Genomic DNA, 19,004 nt, shown 5'->3' with positions numbered 1-19,004 from the left:
GAAACAGTAGATTTTCTGCAAGACAAAGGAGCTGAGATTCTGAAGGCCCTGGGGCAGACTTCATGACCCCAGGATTCATCATCCCCCACAACCTGACCCCAATTCATGTAGCCCCTTGTGAGATACACAAGGACCTGACCTAAGGCATGTGACCCCTCCTTTAAAAGCCCATGATCTCCCTTAAGTTGGAGAGAGATTTGAGGCAGCTTCTCCCGTTCTCCTGGCAAGACATCTATCATATTAAAAATTCCTTCCTTGATTGGTAATCCTTGTTGCCTCAGTAAGTGGATCTTTGTGGAATGAGCAACTGGATCTAGACTGAAATCCCCTTGTGGTTTTGACAACAGGTTTATGGCTAACAAGGCATTTCCCTGTAAGCACTATGTGAAGAAAGCCATCCAGAGAGGCAAAGCACTTTTGTTGTGGGAACCTGGCTTACACATAAAGTCATGACACACGGTTGTGAAATCACAGCTATTCCTTTGGGGAGAGGATGGCAGTGCTGTGTGATTCAGTTTCCAGGCTGGGTCTCCCTTTGGAATAATGAGTTTTGGGGGTCCTGAGATTTTATTTTTCCTTTATGCTATTCTCTCATTAGTGTCTATTGTGAAATGGCAAGGGGTGTCTTCCATTGTATCTTTAAACTATTGTTTTAATAATCCTCTCGACAGGATAATTTTATTGCCAGCTACCTTACTGGATTCTATTATTTATAATTATGTGAAAAATTATGATGGTGAAATAGTTGTAAAATGATCTTTGTATTGAAGTGGAAGATTGGAAAATTCCACTAAAGTGGAATTCTTAGAAATTCCACTACCGGGCTTTTTTTTCCTTGTGATCCTTACCTGGGCCCCCTCCTCACCTGCGACCTTGCCCTCATAAATCACCTGTAGCAATTAGTGTACCAGGCTGTGAAAGTAGCTTAGGGCTCTGCCTCACTAAAGTTAACCCTGTTGTGACCATGCTCCTCCTCCTCTCCTACCCTGAGACCGTTCCCCTCATAAATCACCTGTAGCAATTAGTGTACCAGGTTGTAAAGCGGCTCAGGACCCTGCCTCACTAAAGTTAACCCTGTTGTAGCCATGCCCCTCCTCCTTAAGCAGAGTGTATAAAAGACTGCCATGCTCTTTGTCTGGTGCTCAGAATTTGGGGAGAGCAAATTCCCCTCTGAGCCTTGCCGGCCGACATATAAAACCTGTATTGCCGAAATCTCTGTGTGTGTCTCTTGGTCTATTCTCGGTCAGCTCTGCCGTAACAGTACAAACTTTTTTTAAAAAGCACATTACAAAGGCAATGTGGTCTGTGATCACAGTGATCTGGACAATGGCAAATTGTGTTCAGCCTTAAATTCTATTCTGAGCCAAGGCTTTCCTCTCGGAAAATGAGCATAACACTATCTGACCCAGACACTTGCCTCCTTCCTCAGTTTTGATCTCTCTGCAGGCATTGCCTGTGGGCTTTATTTTAGGCCAGGGCTTGCAATTTTGGGACAACCCTTCCCACTCCCACATATTAATATCTGCTAAAGAACAAAGTGAATGCTTATTCTCAGGGGTATGCAACAAAAATAGGCACCCAATAATAAATTATTTTCAAATATTCTTTCTCATTTAAAAATAAATTCAGATTTCATGTAAATACCAAAATAAATGTGTCTTGGTTCTTATGATCACATAAAATATCATGTTCAAGTGATTTACTTTTTAATCCGCCAAATCTGAAATACATTAATGTTAGGGTGGAAAGCTTAGTAGGCGCTTATGGCACAGGTGGAGAAAGATTTCTCATACAGAAATTAAGATATAAAAGTAAAATTTATTTTATCCTTTGAGGGGAGCAGTGTGAAGAGAGCACAGAGATGGTGTGGCATACCAAAGAGAAGGAGATGCCAGCTGGTAGGCCAAGTGGCTTGCTGCTTCTATGGGGACGAAGAGAAAAATAGTAATCGTTGTGAATTGCCATATCCGCTCCTTCTCTTCTTCTTAACTGCAAGCAGATAATGGAATCTGCTATGTGAAACCGCTGCATCTGTTCCCTTTGCTTTTGCGATAAAGTGACCTTGCCTTCAAGATATGATTTTGGGTTGCCATTGGATGCAATTTACATTTCCTTTTTGTCTGCTGGGATCCTTTGAGATGTTCAGAGCTATGCAGGGTGGAGAGGTTAGCTACTTGAAGAGGGAGCAGAGCTGATTTATTTCACTCACAAGACCCACCATCCTTTCAATTGATGTTGTAAGAAAGTGCAATGTTTCATTACCATTACTGCTAATGAGGGAAGTTAGGCTGCCATGATTAATGACTCTCATATATTCACAAATATACCTTGTCTCCCATACTATAACACACCTGACAGTCACACATACACACTACCCCAATCTTGCATCCCTGTAGTTTCCTATTTACCCAACCCCAAACACTCAATCTCACACAAAAATATACCAGGGCTTTTCCTTGGCCTAACCTCGCCCCAAACATATATTCCTGTAAAAGAGAATAAAAATCTCAGGACCACCCCACCAACTTCTTATGCAAAGGGAAGATAAAGGCCTCAAAGCACCAGTGAAGAACTGGTCCCACCCATTACAAAAATTCCTTGCTGATCTCCCACAAGCAAGAACATGCAAATTGCAATTTTAGATTTGCAGGCTAAATCTAGCTCCTAAAACTAAAGTCTGTTGGATTCCACACTAATAGTGAATTACAAGTTTATCTTCCCAGGTGCAGAACAAAGAGAAGACAGAATCAAACATTCTTCCACCATTCTTCCACACTGATGCTTCCTTCATTCCCTTTTTCTAACATTTGCCTTATTTTATGTAAAATGTGGATTTTCCTGGGTCTCACAAGAATGCAAACCATTTTATCTCACTACTCTCCCAACACTTCCCCACCCTTTTTTTTCCCTTTCTGTATGTCCTAATCCCCCTTAAATACTGAAACTTCCAAATTCCCTTTCGGAAAAACAGCCACAGATTTGTCTGTGGTTTGTGTTTGGGCAGGTCCTCAATTCTGCCTTAATAAACCTCCACTGATAGAGATCTTTTCCTCAGTCACTTATTTTTGGTTGACATTCCTAGAGGCCTGGCCTGGGACACAGCCTGTCCTGGGCTTCCAGATCCCGCCCATTCACTCACCCCGCTTCGCATCCTTGCTCCACACAAGCCACTAGCACACAGAGAAAGGCCCAAATAGTGCGCACTTTTGTTTGAACTTGAACAACTGGCAGCTGGACCAGGCTCACAGGATTTCTCCAGGGTGGCCAGGCAGGGTCACCGATGCAATCGCAGGCCAGCTATGAGAGGTGGGACAAACAACTCCCTCCCTGTCCTGCAGCGTTTACGGCTCTGCGCGACATTTCCCATGAGGCCCTGCCCTGCGAGCCGACCGCCTCCCCTCAGGTTCCGTAGCTTTTACGGCTCTGCGCGACATTTCCCAGGAGGCCCTGCCGCAGGAACAGCCGCGCAAGGCTTTAAGGGCTACTCAGAGAGCGGGCTGGGCCCGCATGGAGGCATTTTCTAGAGTCCTCGGGAAGGTTGGCTTGGAGATGCTTCTGTTGCAGCCTTGTGTAGGCTTGGTGCTGGCAGGGTTCCAAGGACCAACCTCCGTTTTTGAGCAGCTCGCCTGGCTCTGTATTACGTCCCCATAGGTTCTGCGTCACAGCTCTAGTTACCGCGGGGTCTCGGCTGTCTTGTGGAGTGAGCAGGCGAATCCCACTTCTCTGGGCAGAGAACTCTGAAGTGCAAGTGTCTCAGGTCCCCACGGCAGTTTGAGTCGTTCCTGACTACCCGGGGGAGGCCAAAAGCAGGGTTCCCAGATTCCTAGCACTGGTGAGGCAATGGGAATCACAGGACTGCTAGCGGGGCAGTGGCTGCGGCGCGATTGAGCTGCGGCTGTGTGTAGGGCAACTAACGGCTCTGCGAGGGCGCTGGTCGCTGTGCTGCACCAGCAGTGTGTGTATGGTTGGGGGGTGTGTATGGTTGGGGGGTGGGTAGGTGTGGTGTGGTGTGGTGTGGTCCTGCGCCTCCCGCGCTCTGCTGTCAGATTCCGGCTTCACCTGATCACGCGGCTTGGGCGAGAAGGTCCTAGGCTCCCTTACGTGTGTATCTGTGGTTGGGCGTCGCGGGTAGAGGCTGGAGCTAAGGCTATTTTCAAACTTACTCTGGACTCCAAGAAAAATCTTGACACCTCACAAGGCATTTCTGCTTTGCCAGTTCTGCTCGTCTCCGAGAGAGGCGCCTGGTAGAAGAAAGAATGGCTGTTGCATATCTAAAAACCACATATGAGGTAGCTTGGTGTTTCTATTTCATTTTCTTTTTGTAACATTCATTTTTACCCCCCTCAAGCCTTGATTTGCTTTCCTTCTGATTTTTTTTTTTTTTTTTTTGCCTGATTGAGCCCATCAGGTGTCGCGGTTTTTAGTATTACCAATTTAAGAAACTGCTGGGGGTTGTGTAGAGCCCAGTATATCTCCCCCTTCCCCTAACACTCCATAATTTGACCAATGTTTTGGTTTTATTCTGTTGTCTTTTTAGTTTATTTAATTCATTTTTTCTGGTTATAAAATTATCAGTTTAGAGAATTTGAAAAATGCACAAAGTAACAAAGGAGAACATTAAAATCCCAACCTCTGAACAACTATTGTTAATATTTTGTTGTTTTCAATTCATATGTAAGGTGTACATTTATACCATATATACGATTTTATATCCTACATTATTTAAACTTATATTGTGACTTTTCCTATATTTTAAAATTCTTACCGAAAATACCATTTTTATAGCCACAATATTTCTTTGAGTGAATTTGCAGTAATTTTTTTCCTTCAATTATAAGAATATGCGTAAAGTTTACTAAGTACTATAGAGAGCACACTCAAGTAAAAACCAACCATATCAAGACATAAAACATTGCAAACACCAACCCGGATCAAAATCATCTTTCCCACCCACCCCTAACCTTCATGATAATTAGTTTTTCCATTATAGTTTTACCTACATAAGCATGCATCAATAAATGATATAGTTTATTTTTACTTTTTATAAACTTTATATAGCTTTCTATTTTTTGTATCATGCTATTTATAATTGTTTCCATTCTCTTGGATGGTAATGGTATGTCATGTGGTTTCCTTTAAGTTTTTTACTAAACACTAATGTAAGTAGAAATAAGTGCAAAAATCATGAGCATATAGCTTGTGAATTTTCACAAACTGGATCCCTGATACCATCACCCAGATCAAGAAATTGAATATTAACCAATGTCCTTTGTCATCTCTACTTCCACATTCCCACCTCTCTCCCAGGAATAACCTGACTTATAATATCAGAGATTAGTTTTTGAACTTCCTGTAAATGCTTGAATGTATAAATGTATATATGTAGTGTGTGATCTTTTGTGTCCAATTCCTTTCTCGTAATATTCTGTTTCAGCATCATCAATGTTGCTGCATTTACTTGCAGCTCATACATCTTCGTTGCTGTGTGCGATGATCTTGTGCACCTTCTATTCCATTATTTGAAAATATCATTCTCTCTGTTCTGATGTTGGCAGGCATTTCCATCCTTTGGTTATTGTGAGGAGTGTTACTGTGAGCATTCTGTGTTTCATTTGGTGAATTTATATATGCATTCCTGTTTGGTAATAATAACTAGGTGTGGAATTGTTGGGTCATAGATTATGTATATGTTCAGTTTATACATCAGCTCAGTAGATAGTGACAAACTTTTCCAAGGTGATTGCACCAATTTATATTTTCATCATTTTGTATGAGAGTTCCAGTTGTTTCACATCCTTACCAACCTTTGGTATAATCAGGCTTTTTAATTTTAGTCATACTGGTGAATGTATAATGGTATCTAATCTTGGTTTTAATTGACATTCCCTGATGACTAATGAGATTGAGCACCTTTTCATGTGTTGTTTGGATAAAGGATGTCCTTTCTAAAGTGCCTACTCAAATCAATAGAATAAAATTGGGTTGTCTGGTGTTTTCTTACTGATTTTAGTAAGTCGTTATATATTCTTGATACTAGTCCTTCGTTATATGTGTTGCAATATCTTTTTTATAACTTTTTTTGATACTGTATGGTATCTTTGAATAAACAAGTTCTTAATATAGTCAAATTTATTAATATTTTCTTTTACAATTACTGTGTATTGTGCTCTGTTCCCTTATATCCTTGAAGATGTTATCCTGTATAGGATTATATGTTAAAACCTTTATTGTTTTAGATCTTCAGTTAGTCTTAATCCATCTGGAATTTATGTTTGTGTATCATGTGATTTACAGGATCAGTTTTAGGTGGGTTTCCTCCCCAGTATTTGTGTACTGCATGGTTCCACTAGAATTTATTGAAAAATCTTTTTTTCTTCCTAATTTGATGACAGTTCTTTCATAAATGATATGACCATATACACATGGGTTTTGTCCTGGGCTTTTTTGTTCCGTTGGTCTGTTTATCTGTCTCTGAGACAATACCATACTATATTAAATATCGCTTTCTGATAACTCCTTATATCTAACTGACAGGGTCTCCTACTTTATTTGTATACTTTATAAATGCCTTAGCTGTTGATCCTTTGATTTCTTTGCACTTTTTTCATTATGCATTTTAGAATTAGCTTGTTATTTTTCATTAAAAAATCCTGCTGGGATTTTGATTGAGATTGTATTCTATTTGTAGGTTAATTTGAAGAAAATTGACATTACTTTGTGGAATCTTTTGATCCCTGAACATGCTATATCCCTCCATTTACTTAGGTCTTCAGTTTTATTACACTTTTTAATGTAGAGGTCTTGCATGTCTCTTGTTAAATTTACTCTTAAAAATTTTATTTTTCTGATGCTGTCTTTAATGATATTTTTAAAATTTTCATTTTGTTGCTGGCATATAGAAATGAAATAGGTTTTATGTATTTATCTTGTATCCAATGAGTTTGATAAATATATTTGCTAATTACAAGTTTGTTTATAGCTTCTTTTGGACGTACAATAATGTCCATTGAAATAATCCCAATGCCTATGAATAGTAAAATGGAGTTTTAAAATTGTGATTTTTTATAGGGAGAATACATTTGTATGACAATGTACAGCAGTGATACAATATGAAAAACTAATTTATAGACCTTATTCCAATTTTGACAGGTTTCCTCCTAATTTACTTTTTCTGGTCCACAAGCTAATCCACAATCACACATTGGATTTAGTTGTCCTATCTCCTTAGTCTCCTTGAATCTGTGAGAACTCCTCAGTCTTTTAGTAACCTCGGCACTTTTGAAAAGAACTGGTCACTTATCATAGAATGGCCCATATCTTATCATGATTAAATTGAAGTTATGCATTTTGACAAATATACCACAGAAGTGATCTTGTGCCCCTTGAGAAGCATGTTACTCGGGGATATGTAATGTTGATATGATGGTATGTCATTATCTCTGGTGTTGTTAACGTGTATCAGTTTGTGAAAGTAGTGTCTAGTTCCTCTACTGTAAAGTTACTGTTTATTACCTTTGTAGTTAATAAATACCCTGTGGAGAGATACTTTGAGACTGTCTAAATATCCTGTTCCTTATTATACATTGGCTCACTAATTTTAGCATCCATCTTCTTCTTGCCTGCAACAGTTTTTATTGTGGTATTTGTGTAATCACATCTATTTCACTATTTCTTCTGCTTAATTGGAATTCAACTATAAGAAGAAAGCGCTGTTCCTTTTTTCTGTTTGTTTATATCAGTACAGACTCAGATTTATTTTTTCCGTTATTCTTATTTGTTTTGTTGCTCAAATTGACCAGGCTTTGTTGATTGGGAGCTCCTTCAAATTAGTTCCTGCATGCTCTTGATGTCCCCGTTATTTTTTGACCACTTCTTTACTTTCTGGCACCCACAATATGTTCCAGACTTATTGTGCATTTTCCCAGTCCTGTAGTCAACATGTTCCCAAGTTCTGTTTCTTTATGTTAGAGAATAATTTTTAGAAACCGAGATATGGATGATAGGTGTGCTTATTGTTTCTGAGGTCATTGCCTCTATGCCCTGTTTGGAGACAGAGGCATATGTATACTAACACATTCACATGTATCTATGTTTATATATATATCTGTCCCTATCTATATATATTACTAATAAAAGCCATGAGGTAATACTGATCTCTCTAATTCTAATCTAACACCATAAGGTTCATTCTAGCTGTCCCTGTTTCCTTATTTGTAATCAGATAGTAAAACATAAAGCTGGAATAAGCTAACTTGATTAACCGTCTTCCTGCAGTCTCCAATTATTTGGAAGTTAACAGTTTTTATTTTATAACAAAATTAAAAAGGGACTGTTTCAGTTTTGTCTAAGGTTCTAGAGATGGAGACCAATAGGTGTTAAGGTTTTAACATACATTCATACGATAGAATATTATACAGCCAGTAAAAATGGTGCTTACTAAATAATTTTTCATAACAAGGAACACTTTATCATAGTATGACATAGAATGTATTAGTTAAAATTTTCTAAGTTGTATGCACATTCTATTTTCTAAGCTAGAGCTTATTTAAAATAATAGCATATTTGTGCCACATGACACAGTCTCTATGCAAAGAGTGGCCACATCAACTCTTTTAGTTGATTCCCCTGATATTTAAGTCCATGTTCCTAATAAATATTCTTAGCCTGGTATTTCTTAATCAGTTTTAGACACTATCTGCTAACTTCCCATATGAGTTTTATTTTTTATTTTTCAATCATTTTCTGAGACAGGGTCTTGCTGTGTTGCTTGGGCTAGGGTGCAGTGGCACCGTGATAGCTCAGTGCATCCTCAAACTCCTGGACTCAGGTGATCCTCCTGCTTTAGCTTCCCAAGTAGCTGGGACTACAGGCATGTGCCACCACGCTTGGTGCATATGAGTTTTAGACTTTCTATAATACACCTGTACTTCCCTTTCACCTAGTAGGGAATATATAAATATATTTTGTTAAATCAGTAGTGTACACATAGTTATGATTACACATTGCTAAGATATGTAGTACATGAAGCTCATAGATTCTTTGAAGTATAACTTTTTTTCTTCTTGGAGCTATTTGCTATTTTTTTAAAAGAAATCCATCATGATCTATCACTTAATTTTTTCAGTAATCAAACAATACTGTCACGTACTTATCAATAATATTTTTCATATGGCCACATGCATTAGTTCTTCTGTTTTTCTTCTGAGATTTTCTTTATAGAGCCCTTAATGGACAGATTGACTGACAGTTGGCTGCTATAAGATTTGTATCTGAGATGTCACTGTCACATATTATCCTAGGACTTTGCTTCAACAACCTCTGTGATACTTCCTCTTTGAGGGGGGAAAAGGGGGGTATCCTGTGTATTCTCATTCTCGATTTATCTCTGTGTTATGATAGAGCTTGTTCTTCACTAGCTTTCTAAGAACGGTGCATATGTATTTGATAATGATGCTTTATTTATTTAGTCCTTACATAGGAGAAATGTCTTTATTCAACACTTGCACAAAGTTGGTAGTTCGATAGAATTTGGATCAGTATTGATTTTCCTGAGTATGTTGGAAGAATTGCTCCTCTGTTTCCCTCATTCTAGGGATGCTATTGGGGAGCCCCTTGCCATACTACCTCTGCATCTGTTATTGGAACCACATTTTCTCACTGGAGGTTTTAGGATTTTGTGTTTATAGCAAGTATTATAAAAAATTTTAATGTAATTGTATAAAGAATCCCAGAATTTCTTCTTTCTAAGGTATAGAGAGATGAGAGAAAAGAGGAAATATTCATTAGGATTTACTCTGCAAGAAATTGTCTTGGGTTGCTTGCATATATCTTTTCATTGTCAGATTCCACATAATTTGATTTGGTACATACCCAGACCTGTCTGGATCATGGAGATGCCCATTTTATACAGAAAACTTTGCATGGAGAAAATGGAATGTTTAAGGACCCGAACACTTACTGTTTCAGTCATTGATTTCCTTAGAATTCTCCATTTCCAGATGTTGACACACAATAGCTCCCCTTTTGTTCATTCAATACCTCTTCCTTCTCTCTGCTCACCTCATTTCCTTCTGTCTCTCTCCATGTTTGCTGTTGCAGGGGGTGGTGGTGTTCAGTGATGTGACTGTAGATTTCTCCCAAGAGGAGTGGGACTGCCTGGACTCTATGCAGAAAGTTTTATATAGAGACGTGATGTTGGAGAACTACAGAAACCTGGTCTCAGTGGGTAAGGACCCCTGTCCCCCAAATTTCAAAATCTGCCCCTAGGAATGTCTGTTTCCGACACCATGAATTATTAGTTGCCTTTGAAATAACCAGCCGAATTTCTTCTTTTTGTTCACAGAGTCTGGACTTTTATGGAGCTGAAAATATGCGGCTTCATTAGACTATAAGCTAATGGTTGAAGCTTAACTTTTTTTCATAAGATGTACTTTTCTGTGATCCTTCCTATAATTTTATTAAAAATAAATTTTATTATGTATATTTTAGGTTTACATGATGTAATGAGATACATATAGACAGTAGAATTGTTACTATAGTGAAGCAAAGTATCGTTATCTGTCATCTCACACAATTTTTTGGTGACAGACAGCTAAAATCTACTTATTTAACAAAGATCTCTAATACAGTGCAATTTTATTAACTTTAATCCTCATGTTATACATTAGATCTCTTGACATGTTTATCCTACATTTCTGCTATTTGTTTCCTTTGACCTACATCTCCCCATTTCCTACCACCCGCCTTAAACCCTGGTACCCACTGTTTTATTCTCTATCTCTACATATTTGACCTTTTTAAATTCTACACATAATTTATATCCTACATTTTTTTTTCTGTATCTAGCTTATTTCACTTAGCATAATGTTCTGCACATCCATGATGCTGTGGCAAATGACAAGATCTCCTTTTTAAGGTTGAATAATATTCCATTGTGTGGATAAAGCACATGTTCTTTGACCATTTGTCCATCAGTGGGAGTTTAGGTTATTACCATATCTTAGCTAATGTGAGTACTGCTGCAAAAGACGTGGAAGAGTACATATCTTTACAAGGTGGTGATTTCATTTCCTTTGGGTATATGCCCAGCAGAGGAATTGCTAGGTCATATGGTATTAATAATTCTATTTTTAAGTTTTTTAGGAACCTCCATACTGTTTTCCATAATGTCTGTAACAATCCACATTCCCACCAACAGTACTATATATCCTCATCTGTAAAACGGGGGTTTGGTGAGGATTAATTGAGATAACAAATGTTGATAAGTGTATGCGGGCATTATCTCTTGTCTTTTTGATAATAGCCATCATTACAGGTGGGAGGTGATATTTCATAGTGGTTTCAATTTTTATTTCCCTTATGAATAGTGATATTGAGCACCTTTTCATATACCTGTTGGCTATTTTTATGTCTTCTTTGGAGAAATGTCTGTTCAGGTCCTTTGTCCATTCTTCAATTGGGCTATTTGTTTTTCTGCTGTTGAATTGTAAGTGTTCTTTATAAATTTTGGATATTAACCCCTTATCAGATAGGTGGTTTGCAAGTACTTTTTTCCCAGTCTGTAGGTTATTTTTTCATACTGTCGATTGTTTCCTTTGCTGTGTAGAAGCTTTTTAGTTTTATGTAGTCCCATTTATTTATTTTTGTTTTATAGTCTGAGCTTTTGCCTATTTATTTCTTGACCAAAGGACTAGATTTGAATTCTTGGACTTCCCAGCATAACTATTTTTTCTTGTGAGCAGGACTTTCCATTTCTAAGCCAGCTGTGATCTCCTTACTGGAGCAAGGACTGGAGCCCTGGATACATGACAGAGTGCCAGCTAGAGGCCAGTGCTCAGGTAAGTGAGGGGAAATAAGGTATTGGAGGAGAGTATTTCAGGTGGTAATCCAGCTGTCAGTGAGGAGGTGACACCTTTGAGTCTGGAAACGGCCTTTGGTCTATGGAGTCAGAACTGCTCTGAGTGACTTTCCATTCACCTCTCCTTTTTTTTCTTTTTTTTTTAAAGACAGGGTCTTGCTCTGTAATCCAGGCTGAGGTGCAATGACACAATCACAGCTTACTGCAACCTCAAACTCCTGGGCTCAAGTGATCCTCCTACCTCAGCCTCCCAAGTAGCTGGAACTATAGGTGTGTGCTACCGTGACTGGCTAATTTTATAATTTTTTGTAAAGAATGGGTCTTGCTATGTTGCCCAGGCCAGTCTCAAACTCCTGGCCTCAAGCAATTTTCCTGCCTCAGCCTCCCGAAATACTGGGATTATAGGCAAGAGCTGCTGCGCCTTGCCTATAAGAGGCCACTTCACCTCTCCTTTACTCTCACCCATCCCATTTTTACTTTCGTTTTTTAACCGTTCAACCTTCTTCCTCACCCATGAAAATCATTTTATCTATATTTTATATTTAAATCCTTCTTTGCTTATTATTTTGTATTTAGAATTGTATAAGTGATCTTAATTTCTAGGAAAAAGTATGTGTGTGTGCATATTTTTATATATGAGTCTTCACTTAATCTACCAACATTTTGTTCCTTTTTTTTCACCAATTTTTCTTGTTCACCCATGCATTTGTTGTTTTAACCAACATGTATTGAATTTATAAATTATACAAGGTGATCTCTTGGGTGCAAGAGATTACAAGATGTGTAAAATGTTAAGGATTTCTTAGTCTAATGGGGGCTGATAACATGCCTATAAATAACTTGCACAGGTAGAATTTACCTCAAAAGGAAGGGAGGACTGGAAATGAAGGAGTGCAGTTGGTCCACATAGAAATTATACTTGGAGTGAGTAGAGTTGCCTATGGTGAGAGTGTTGGAAATACAGAATCTATACTTGCAGTAAGAAGAAGAATGAAGGGGAGACGTAGGAGAGAACATTAATTCAGCATATATTTATTGGGCAACTATGTGTCAGATTACAGCAGGGAACAAAATATTTACAGTTCCTATTCTCTTGAAGCACACATTTTAATAGGGGGAAAATTAATAAGCAATTGAATATATAACAGATTGTCTTAAGTGTGGTGAAATTTTTTTAAACAAGGGAAGGGTATGATGTAATAAAGGATTTATCTGTACCCATAGAGAAGTCTGGCTTTTGCTCTTGGCTTCTGGGAGGTAATTTCTAAGCCCTTGGAGTGTCATGCCCAAGATGTCTTCATTTAGGTTGGGGGATGACCATGTCAGAAAGTCTTAACAGTATGATTTATTGTGTATCAATATTGTGTATCAATTTATGATGTATCATTAACTTGACGTCCAGAGAGGCTAGAGATAGGTTAGTCACACAGGCAGTTGACTATGGAGCCCCAGTAAAGATTCTGGATACCAAGGCTCAGGTGACCTTCCCTAATTGGAAATACTATGTGCATATTGTTGCACATCATTGCCAGGAGGAGTGAATGCTAACCGTGATTCCACAAGGAGAGGAAACCTGGAATTTCTGCATTTGAAACCCTCCTGGATTCTGCCCTATGCTTTTCTTCCCTTGTCTGAATTTAATCTGTATATTTCCCCTGTATAAATCATAACCATGAGTATAACAGCTTTTAGTGAGTTTTGTGAGTCCTTCTAGTAAGTTATTGAACCTGAGAAGGTCTGAGAATTCCCCCTCACCAGACTTGGAAATAGTGTCAGAAATGAGGGTCTTTGTACTGTGTTTTCTCTAACACTGCAGTTGGTATCAGAAGTGGAATTTTCTAGAATGATCCTGACACATTGAAACATGTGGTTTGGGGAGAGAAAGGATGAGGAGTGAGTGATAACTTTCAATTCCTGGGTGGCCATAGGGTCACCCACAGGGTGGAACTGCAGCTATGTTGTAGTCAGTTACAGGAGGTAAATGTTACCAGTGGCATTTAGAAATGGATCCAACTTCACTCACTGGTTGCACAAGGAAATGCAGATTAACAAGAAACATGCCAGCTATACAATCCCTTGGTTATTGTGGCCTATAATATTAATAGATAAAACAAAAGTAAAAGAGAATATTGGGATGGATCCTGACAGTGAGCCAAGCTTAGATTGTGGCTGGTACATGCTCTGGCTCTAGTCTCAGTGCTAATGGTCAAGTTAGAATAAAAGTAAGAAAAGTGTTGGGCCAGCCTTGAATACAGCTGTTAGCCTCAGGCCTGCTTTCAAAGGGAAGGTTATGCTGAAGGACAGATACTTCAGAAAGTTAGATTGATTTGTAAGAGAATGGGGAAAGACAAAGGGACTCATCTCAGAAGGTGGAAATCTTTTTTTTTTTTTAATTTGAGAATATTACGGGGGTACAAATGTTTTGGTTACATGAATTGCTTTTGTACAGTTTTAGTCAAAGTTCTAAGTGTGTCCATCATCCACATAGTGTGCATTGTACCCATTAGGTGTGAGAAGGTGGAAGTCTTTAAAGAGTTTTTGAAAAATGAGAAGGATAAAAGGAACATTGATGGAGCAAAAAAAGGTCTTAATGCAGCACTTTTAGAGATTGGATGGACATATAAGATCCCTGCTAGCCCCTAAACTTTGAAAGGTCCTGTATAAACCTACTCTATTTACTCGAGTTTGGAGGAGTTTAGAAAACCAGAAGGCAGAAGGACAATGAGAATGTGACCTGGAGAATCACCAAGGATGATGGTCTTGTAATCTAATCAGTGTAAGGATTGATGAAGGTTCCACGGTCCTTTGGCCCCATCCCTGGCTGGGGATTCAAGGCCATATGCACACAAGTGGGTAAAATGGTCAAAGAGTGAAGAAGAGACTTTTCCGGGACTCCTTGACATGAGAGCCCAATGTACTGTGATTCTAAAACCTGTTGGTGAAGTCCTATTGGTGGGGGCTGGGGCTACATTTAGATTGGGAGGTTATGGGAATATAGTGTTTGATGGAATTAAGAGGAAGGTTTGATAAACCTTGTAATATTTGAACAGATATTATGTGAAATAATTGTGTCTCCTTTGTCTGAATATATTATGAGTATAGATAAATCTGGCTGGGGACCATTTTCCCTACCTAGTATTGTAAGACAAAAGGCATTATAAACCCACCCTTTAGCAATATTGATTGGGCATGCTAAAAGGGAACCAGTAAGATTGTCTGAGTCCACACAGATTGTTAATTTGAAAGATTGTAGAATATGTGATAGACAAAAAAGAGATTACCACTTTAAATAAAGTCCTGTTAGAGGGTGGAGTACTGGTATAGGCAGATTCTCTGTACAGTAACCCAATGTGGGTGCAGGTTGAGGCTTATGGCAAAAGCCAGTGGGCACCACCAAATAATAACTACTGGGATTTTGGACTAGACAATTTCTATTTGAGAGACAGTTACTAGCTTGAAACTGCCACTATGACTGAAAGTCTAAATAATCTTGAAACCTAAAATACCCCTAATGCCTTGGGTGGTGGAGGGCAGTGTCCAGAAGAGTTCCATATCATAATGGAAATGGTTTGTGCAGGAACATGCTACTGGGGAATGCAAAGAGGTACTCATAGTCACAGAAGATAGCTCCTTTTTTGCCTAGCAACAAATTTGCAATCACCCGAGGAGCTTCCAGATCCTATTGCCACTTGTAGTGCATTATGAACAGTTCTATATAAACTAACAAAGTTGCTTGATTTATGGATGACAGTTCCAAGATGAATGGACAGCACTTGTTTGGAAAGCTACCACACTAGGAATTACTGATGGAAAAACTCGGGTTAGAGGTAAAAACAAATCAGCTCAGTGAGCTGAATTTTATGCTGTCCTCTCCTCCTCTGGGTTTTTATCAATTCATGGCTGGTGGCTAATGGCCTGACCATATGGTCAGACAATATGCAGTGGAAAACTGGACTATCAAAGGGATGACTATATGGAAATCACTATGGTAATTTAAGGCACACATTAAAGTAGGACTTGTTGAAATCTATCAGAAGAATCCTTTCAGGGTCGCAAGGTGATTAGAACTGTCAGATAGATATCCTGGTGAGTTCACTTGAGGTCACCACACAGGTCCATGAGATGGACATGGAAGAGCTATGGCAATGCAGAGATGGGCTGAATCTCAATATATCGCTCTCTCTGCTTTTCTGTGGCACAAAATGCCAAAAACTATTGCCATTAAGAGAGACACTGTAGATGGCTATAAGGCAGATTTTCCAGGAGAAAGGCTCCACACAGTGTTTACTACATTGGACTGACACTGATAGCTCTGGGTATCTATTTGACTGTACAGTTAGTTCTTCCCCACATCACCTCAACTATCTGTGTTCTCATTTGGTGCAGTGATTCTGGGACCAGGGCTGCAACTGTGGGTGCTGGAAGTAGGGATGATCCCTAAGCAAGAAACCATAACTGTACCATTAAACCTTTGTGTCAGAATTCCGAAGAGTCTGACTAGGTGAATTGTACCTTTATCCCGTCTAGCAAAATTAGGGTTAGCTGTGTGGTGTACAACTCCTGGCACACTGATTACAGTGTAACAATAAATCTTGGTGATCAAATACTTGGAAACATCCCTGGTTATCATGTGCAAAATATAGCACTGGCATGCCTAGTGTACCACAGTGTGCTGTGCACAAATACACATCATTCTTGTTTTTGTGGATGGGAAACAAACAGAATAGAAAAATAAAATGTGCTGCTGCTGTGATTAAAACCACAAGCATTACATCATGGGTCTGAATTTCCCTGGGGAAAGCCCCATCCTAAGACAAGGAAAGCTATGGGAAGCCTTCTGCCACACTCAATTACATGTAGGTGTGACTACCATTCATCTAACCCTCGAATGGAGGACCTAACATTTTGGGGCGCAAATCGTATATCCTAACCACACTCAGGCCATTACACAATGGCAGCAACATGTGTGGTGATTTAAACATTAGTCTACAAGACATAAAAGTGTTTTGCAGGAGGTAGGTGCCAGTCTAGGCATCGTGTGACAAGCCGAATTCACATTTATTGAGGAGCAGCATTTAGAGGAAAATAACTTACTAACTAGAAGAAGCAGATTAGAAGGGATTCGCTTCCAGGAGGAAGGCGAAGGATGAGATTCAGCCTTGAAGGAAGATGAGGCTTTTTAGGGTCATTGTTATAGGTTGAATTGTGCCCCCCAAGAACATATTTTGAAGTCCTACCCCCCAGTATCTGTGAGTGTGAACTTTTTTGGAAGTAGGGTCTTGGCAGATGTAGTCAAAATGAGGTCATTAGGGTGAGCCCTAATCCAATGTTACTGGTGTCCTTAAGAAAAGAGACACAGAGACATGGAAGGAGAACATCATGTGACATTGGAGGCAGAGGTTGGAGTGATGCACCTACAAACCAAGGAACACCAAATTGCCAGCAAACACCAAAGTTAGGAAGGATCGTCCCTCAGAGCCTTCAGAGAGAACATGACCCTGCCAACACCTTCATTTCAGACTTCTAGCTTCCAGAATTGTGAAACAATAGACTTCTGTTGTTTTGAGCTATCCACTTTGTGACATTTTGTTATGGCAGCTCTGGGAATAAATATAGTCAGAAAGATGCAACAAATAATGCTAGGACTCAGTATTGGGAAACCACTCATATGCTGACCTAACAGAGACAGGTGGAGGCTGAAGTAGCCATAGGCCAATGGTCTTCTATACTAATTTCTGAGATTGAAGAGATATATACCTGTGGCAAACCTGTGAACTTCAAAATATTGAAGTTCTTTGGGGCACTTGTATAATGATGCACCCTGACTGCCCTTGCCCCAAGAATAGGTCAGAATAATACATATTTTGTAGTATGATTAGCAGGAAAAGGAACTAGTCTGAATTCTACCCGTACTACTGTAGGAGAGATGTGAACAGCCCTGCTGTATAATAGCACACAATAGAAGCCAGTCTCAGTACAAGCCTGTGAACTAAGAGTGGCTGACTTTGTTCCCAACTGACGTGGAACCCAGAAGTAACCAAGTCATGATCAATTGTGATGATATCTGTCCATAATATTTGGTATATGGGCATGGGCTAATTATGTTGGGAAGGTATAACAAATACTTTAATTTTTACTGATTTGCTCTGCAATAAAACCGAATGGTACCATGACTATATTGCAATATGGTGTAATACTGACATTACTGATAAGATTCAACTACCTTCTGTAAATGTCATATGATAATAATGATAGTGATGATTAAATAAATGTATTCAGTGATTGAGTTAAAGCTTCCTCGGGCTGTAATACCAATTGAAAATGATTGGCCTGAGAAAGTTTAGCTAACCATCAGCTAAGTTCTATGCTAGTCTGTACAAGATTATCATAAGGCACAAATAGCAGTGGATCAAGGGAGGAAGCAAGTACTCAAATTACTAAAGAAATACGAAAATGTGGCTGGGTGCAGTGGCTCATACCTGCAATCCTAGCACTCTGGGAGGCTGAGGCAGGAGGATTGCTTGAGCTCAGGAGTTCAAGACCAGCCTGAGCAAAAGTGAGAGCCCATCTCTACTAAAAATAGAAAAAATTAGCTGGATAACTAAAAATATATAGAAAAAATTAGCCGGGCATGGTGGCGCATGCCTGTAGTCCCAGCTACTTGGGAGGCTGAGGCAGGAGGATTGCTTTAGCCCAGGAGTTTGAGGTTGTTGTGAGCCAGGCTGACACCACAGTACTCTAGCCTGGGTGACAGAGCAAGACTCTGTCTCAAAAAAAAAAAAAAAAAAAGACGAAAAATGTGTTAATGGCTTTATGTGGTGAATTTGTTTCTTTAAATCTACCACTACCCTACACTAACTTCTCCAAATGTTAGTCATAGTCATACTGATGCTATTGCTGTACATATTACATATTATCTAAAAATGTTACAGTAAATGTAGATGCCCAGACAAATATCATTTTGCTATACGAGAGTCTAGGTCAAGGGCTAGGGGCTGGCTTGTGCAGTGAAGGATTGACCTTGCCTAAAGGAATGTTTAGCTTTTGCCCAGCTCTGGGAGGTAGCCCGTAATGTCTTAGAATATCCTGCCTGATAGAATACTTTGTTTACTTTGGGGATTTGGGGCACACCAGTTAGTCTGTGTTA

At 39.2% G+C, this 19,004-nt stretch overlaps 1 protein-coding gene across 1 annotated transcript in view; it reads left to right on the top strand.

Moving 5' to 3' along the window:
* The first annotated feature begins 3,783 nt into the window (after positions 1–3,783).
* Positions 3,784–19,004, top strand: part of LOC105816401 (zinc finger protein 658B-like) — a 550,416-nt gene continuing 535,195 nt past the window's right edge. The window contains exons 1-4 of the mRNA XM_012651811.1: positions 3,784–3,832; positions 10,099–10,225; positions 11,742–11,837; positions 12,006–12,010. Coding sequence (XP_012507265.1) covers positions 10,165–10,225; positions 11,742–11,837; positions 12,006–12,010 — 162 coding nt within the window. The 5' untranslated portion in view covers positions 3,784–3,832; positions 10,099–10,164. The remainder of the gene's footprint in view (positions 3,833–10,098; positions 10,226–11,741; positions 11,838–12,005; positions 12,011–19,004) is intronic.

This window comes from Propithecus coquereli, unplaced genomic scaffold (assembly GCF_000956105.1).
Source record: "Propithecus coquereli isolate 6110/MARCELLA unplaced genomic scaffold, Pcoq_1.0 Scaffold370, whole genome shotgun sequence".
NCBI lineage: Eukaryota > Metazoa > Chordata > Mammalia > Primates > Indriidae > Propithecus > Propithecus coquereli.
The sequence above is the reverse complement of the archived record's forward strand: the minus strand, read 5'-3'. Positions and strand labels throughout refer to the sequence as shown.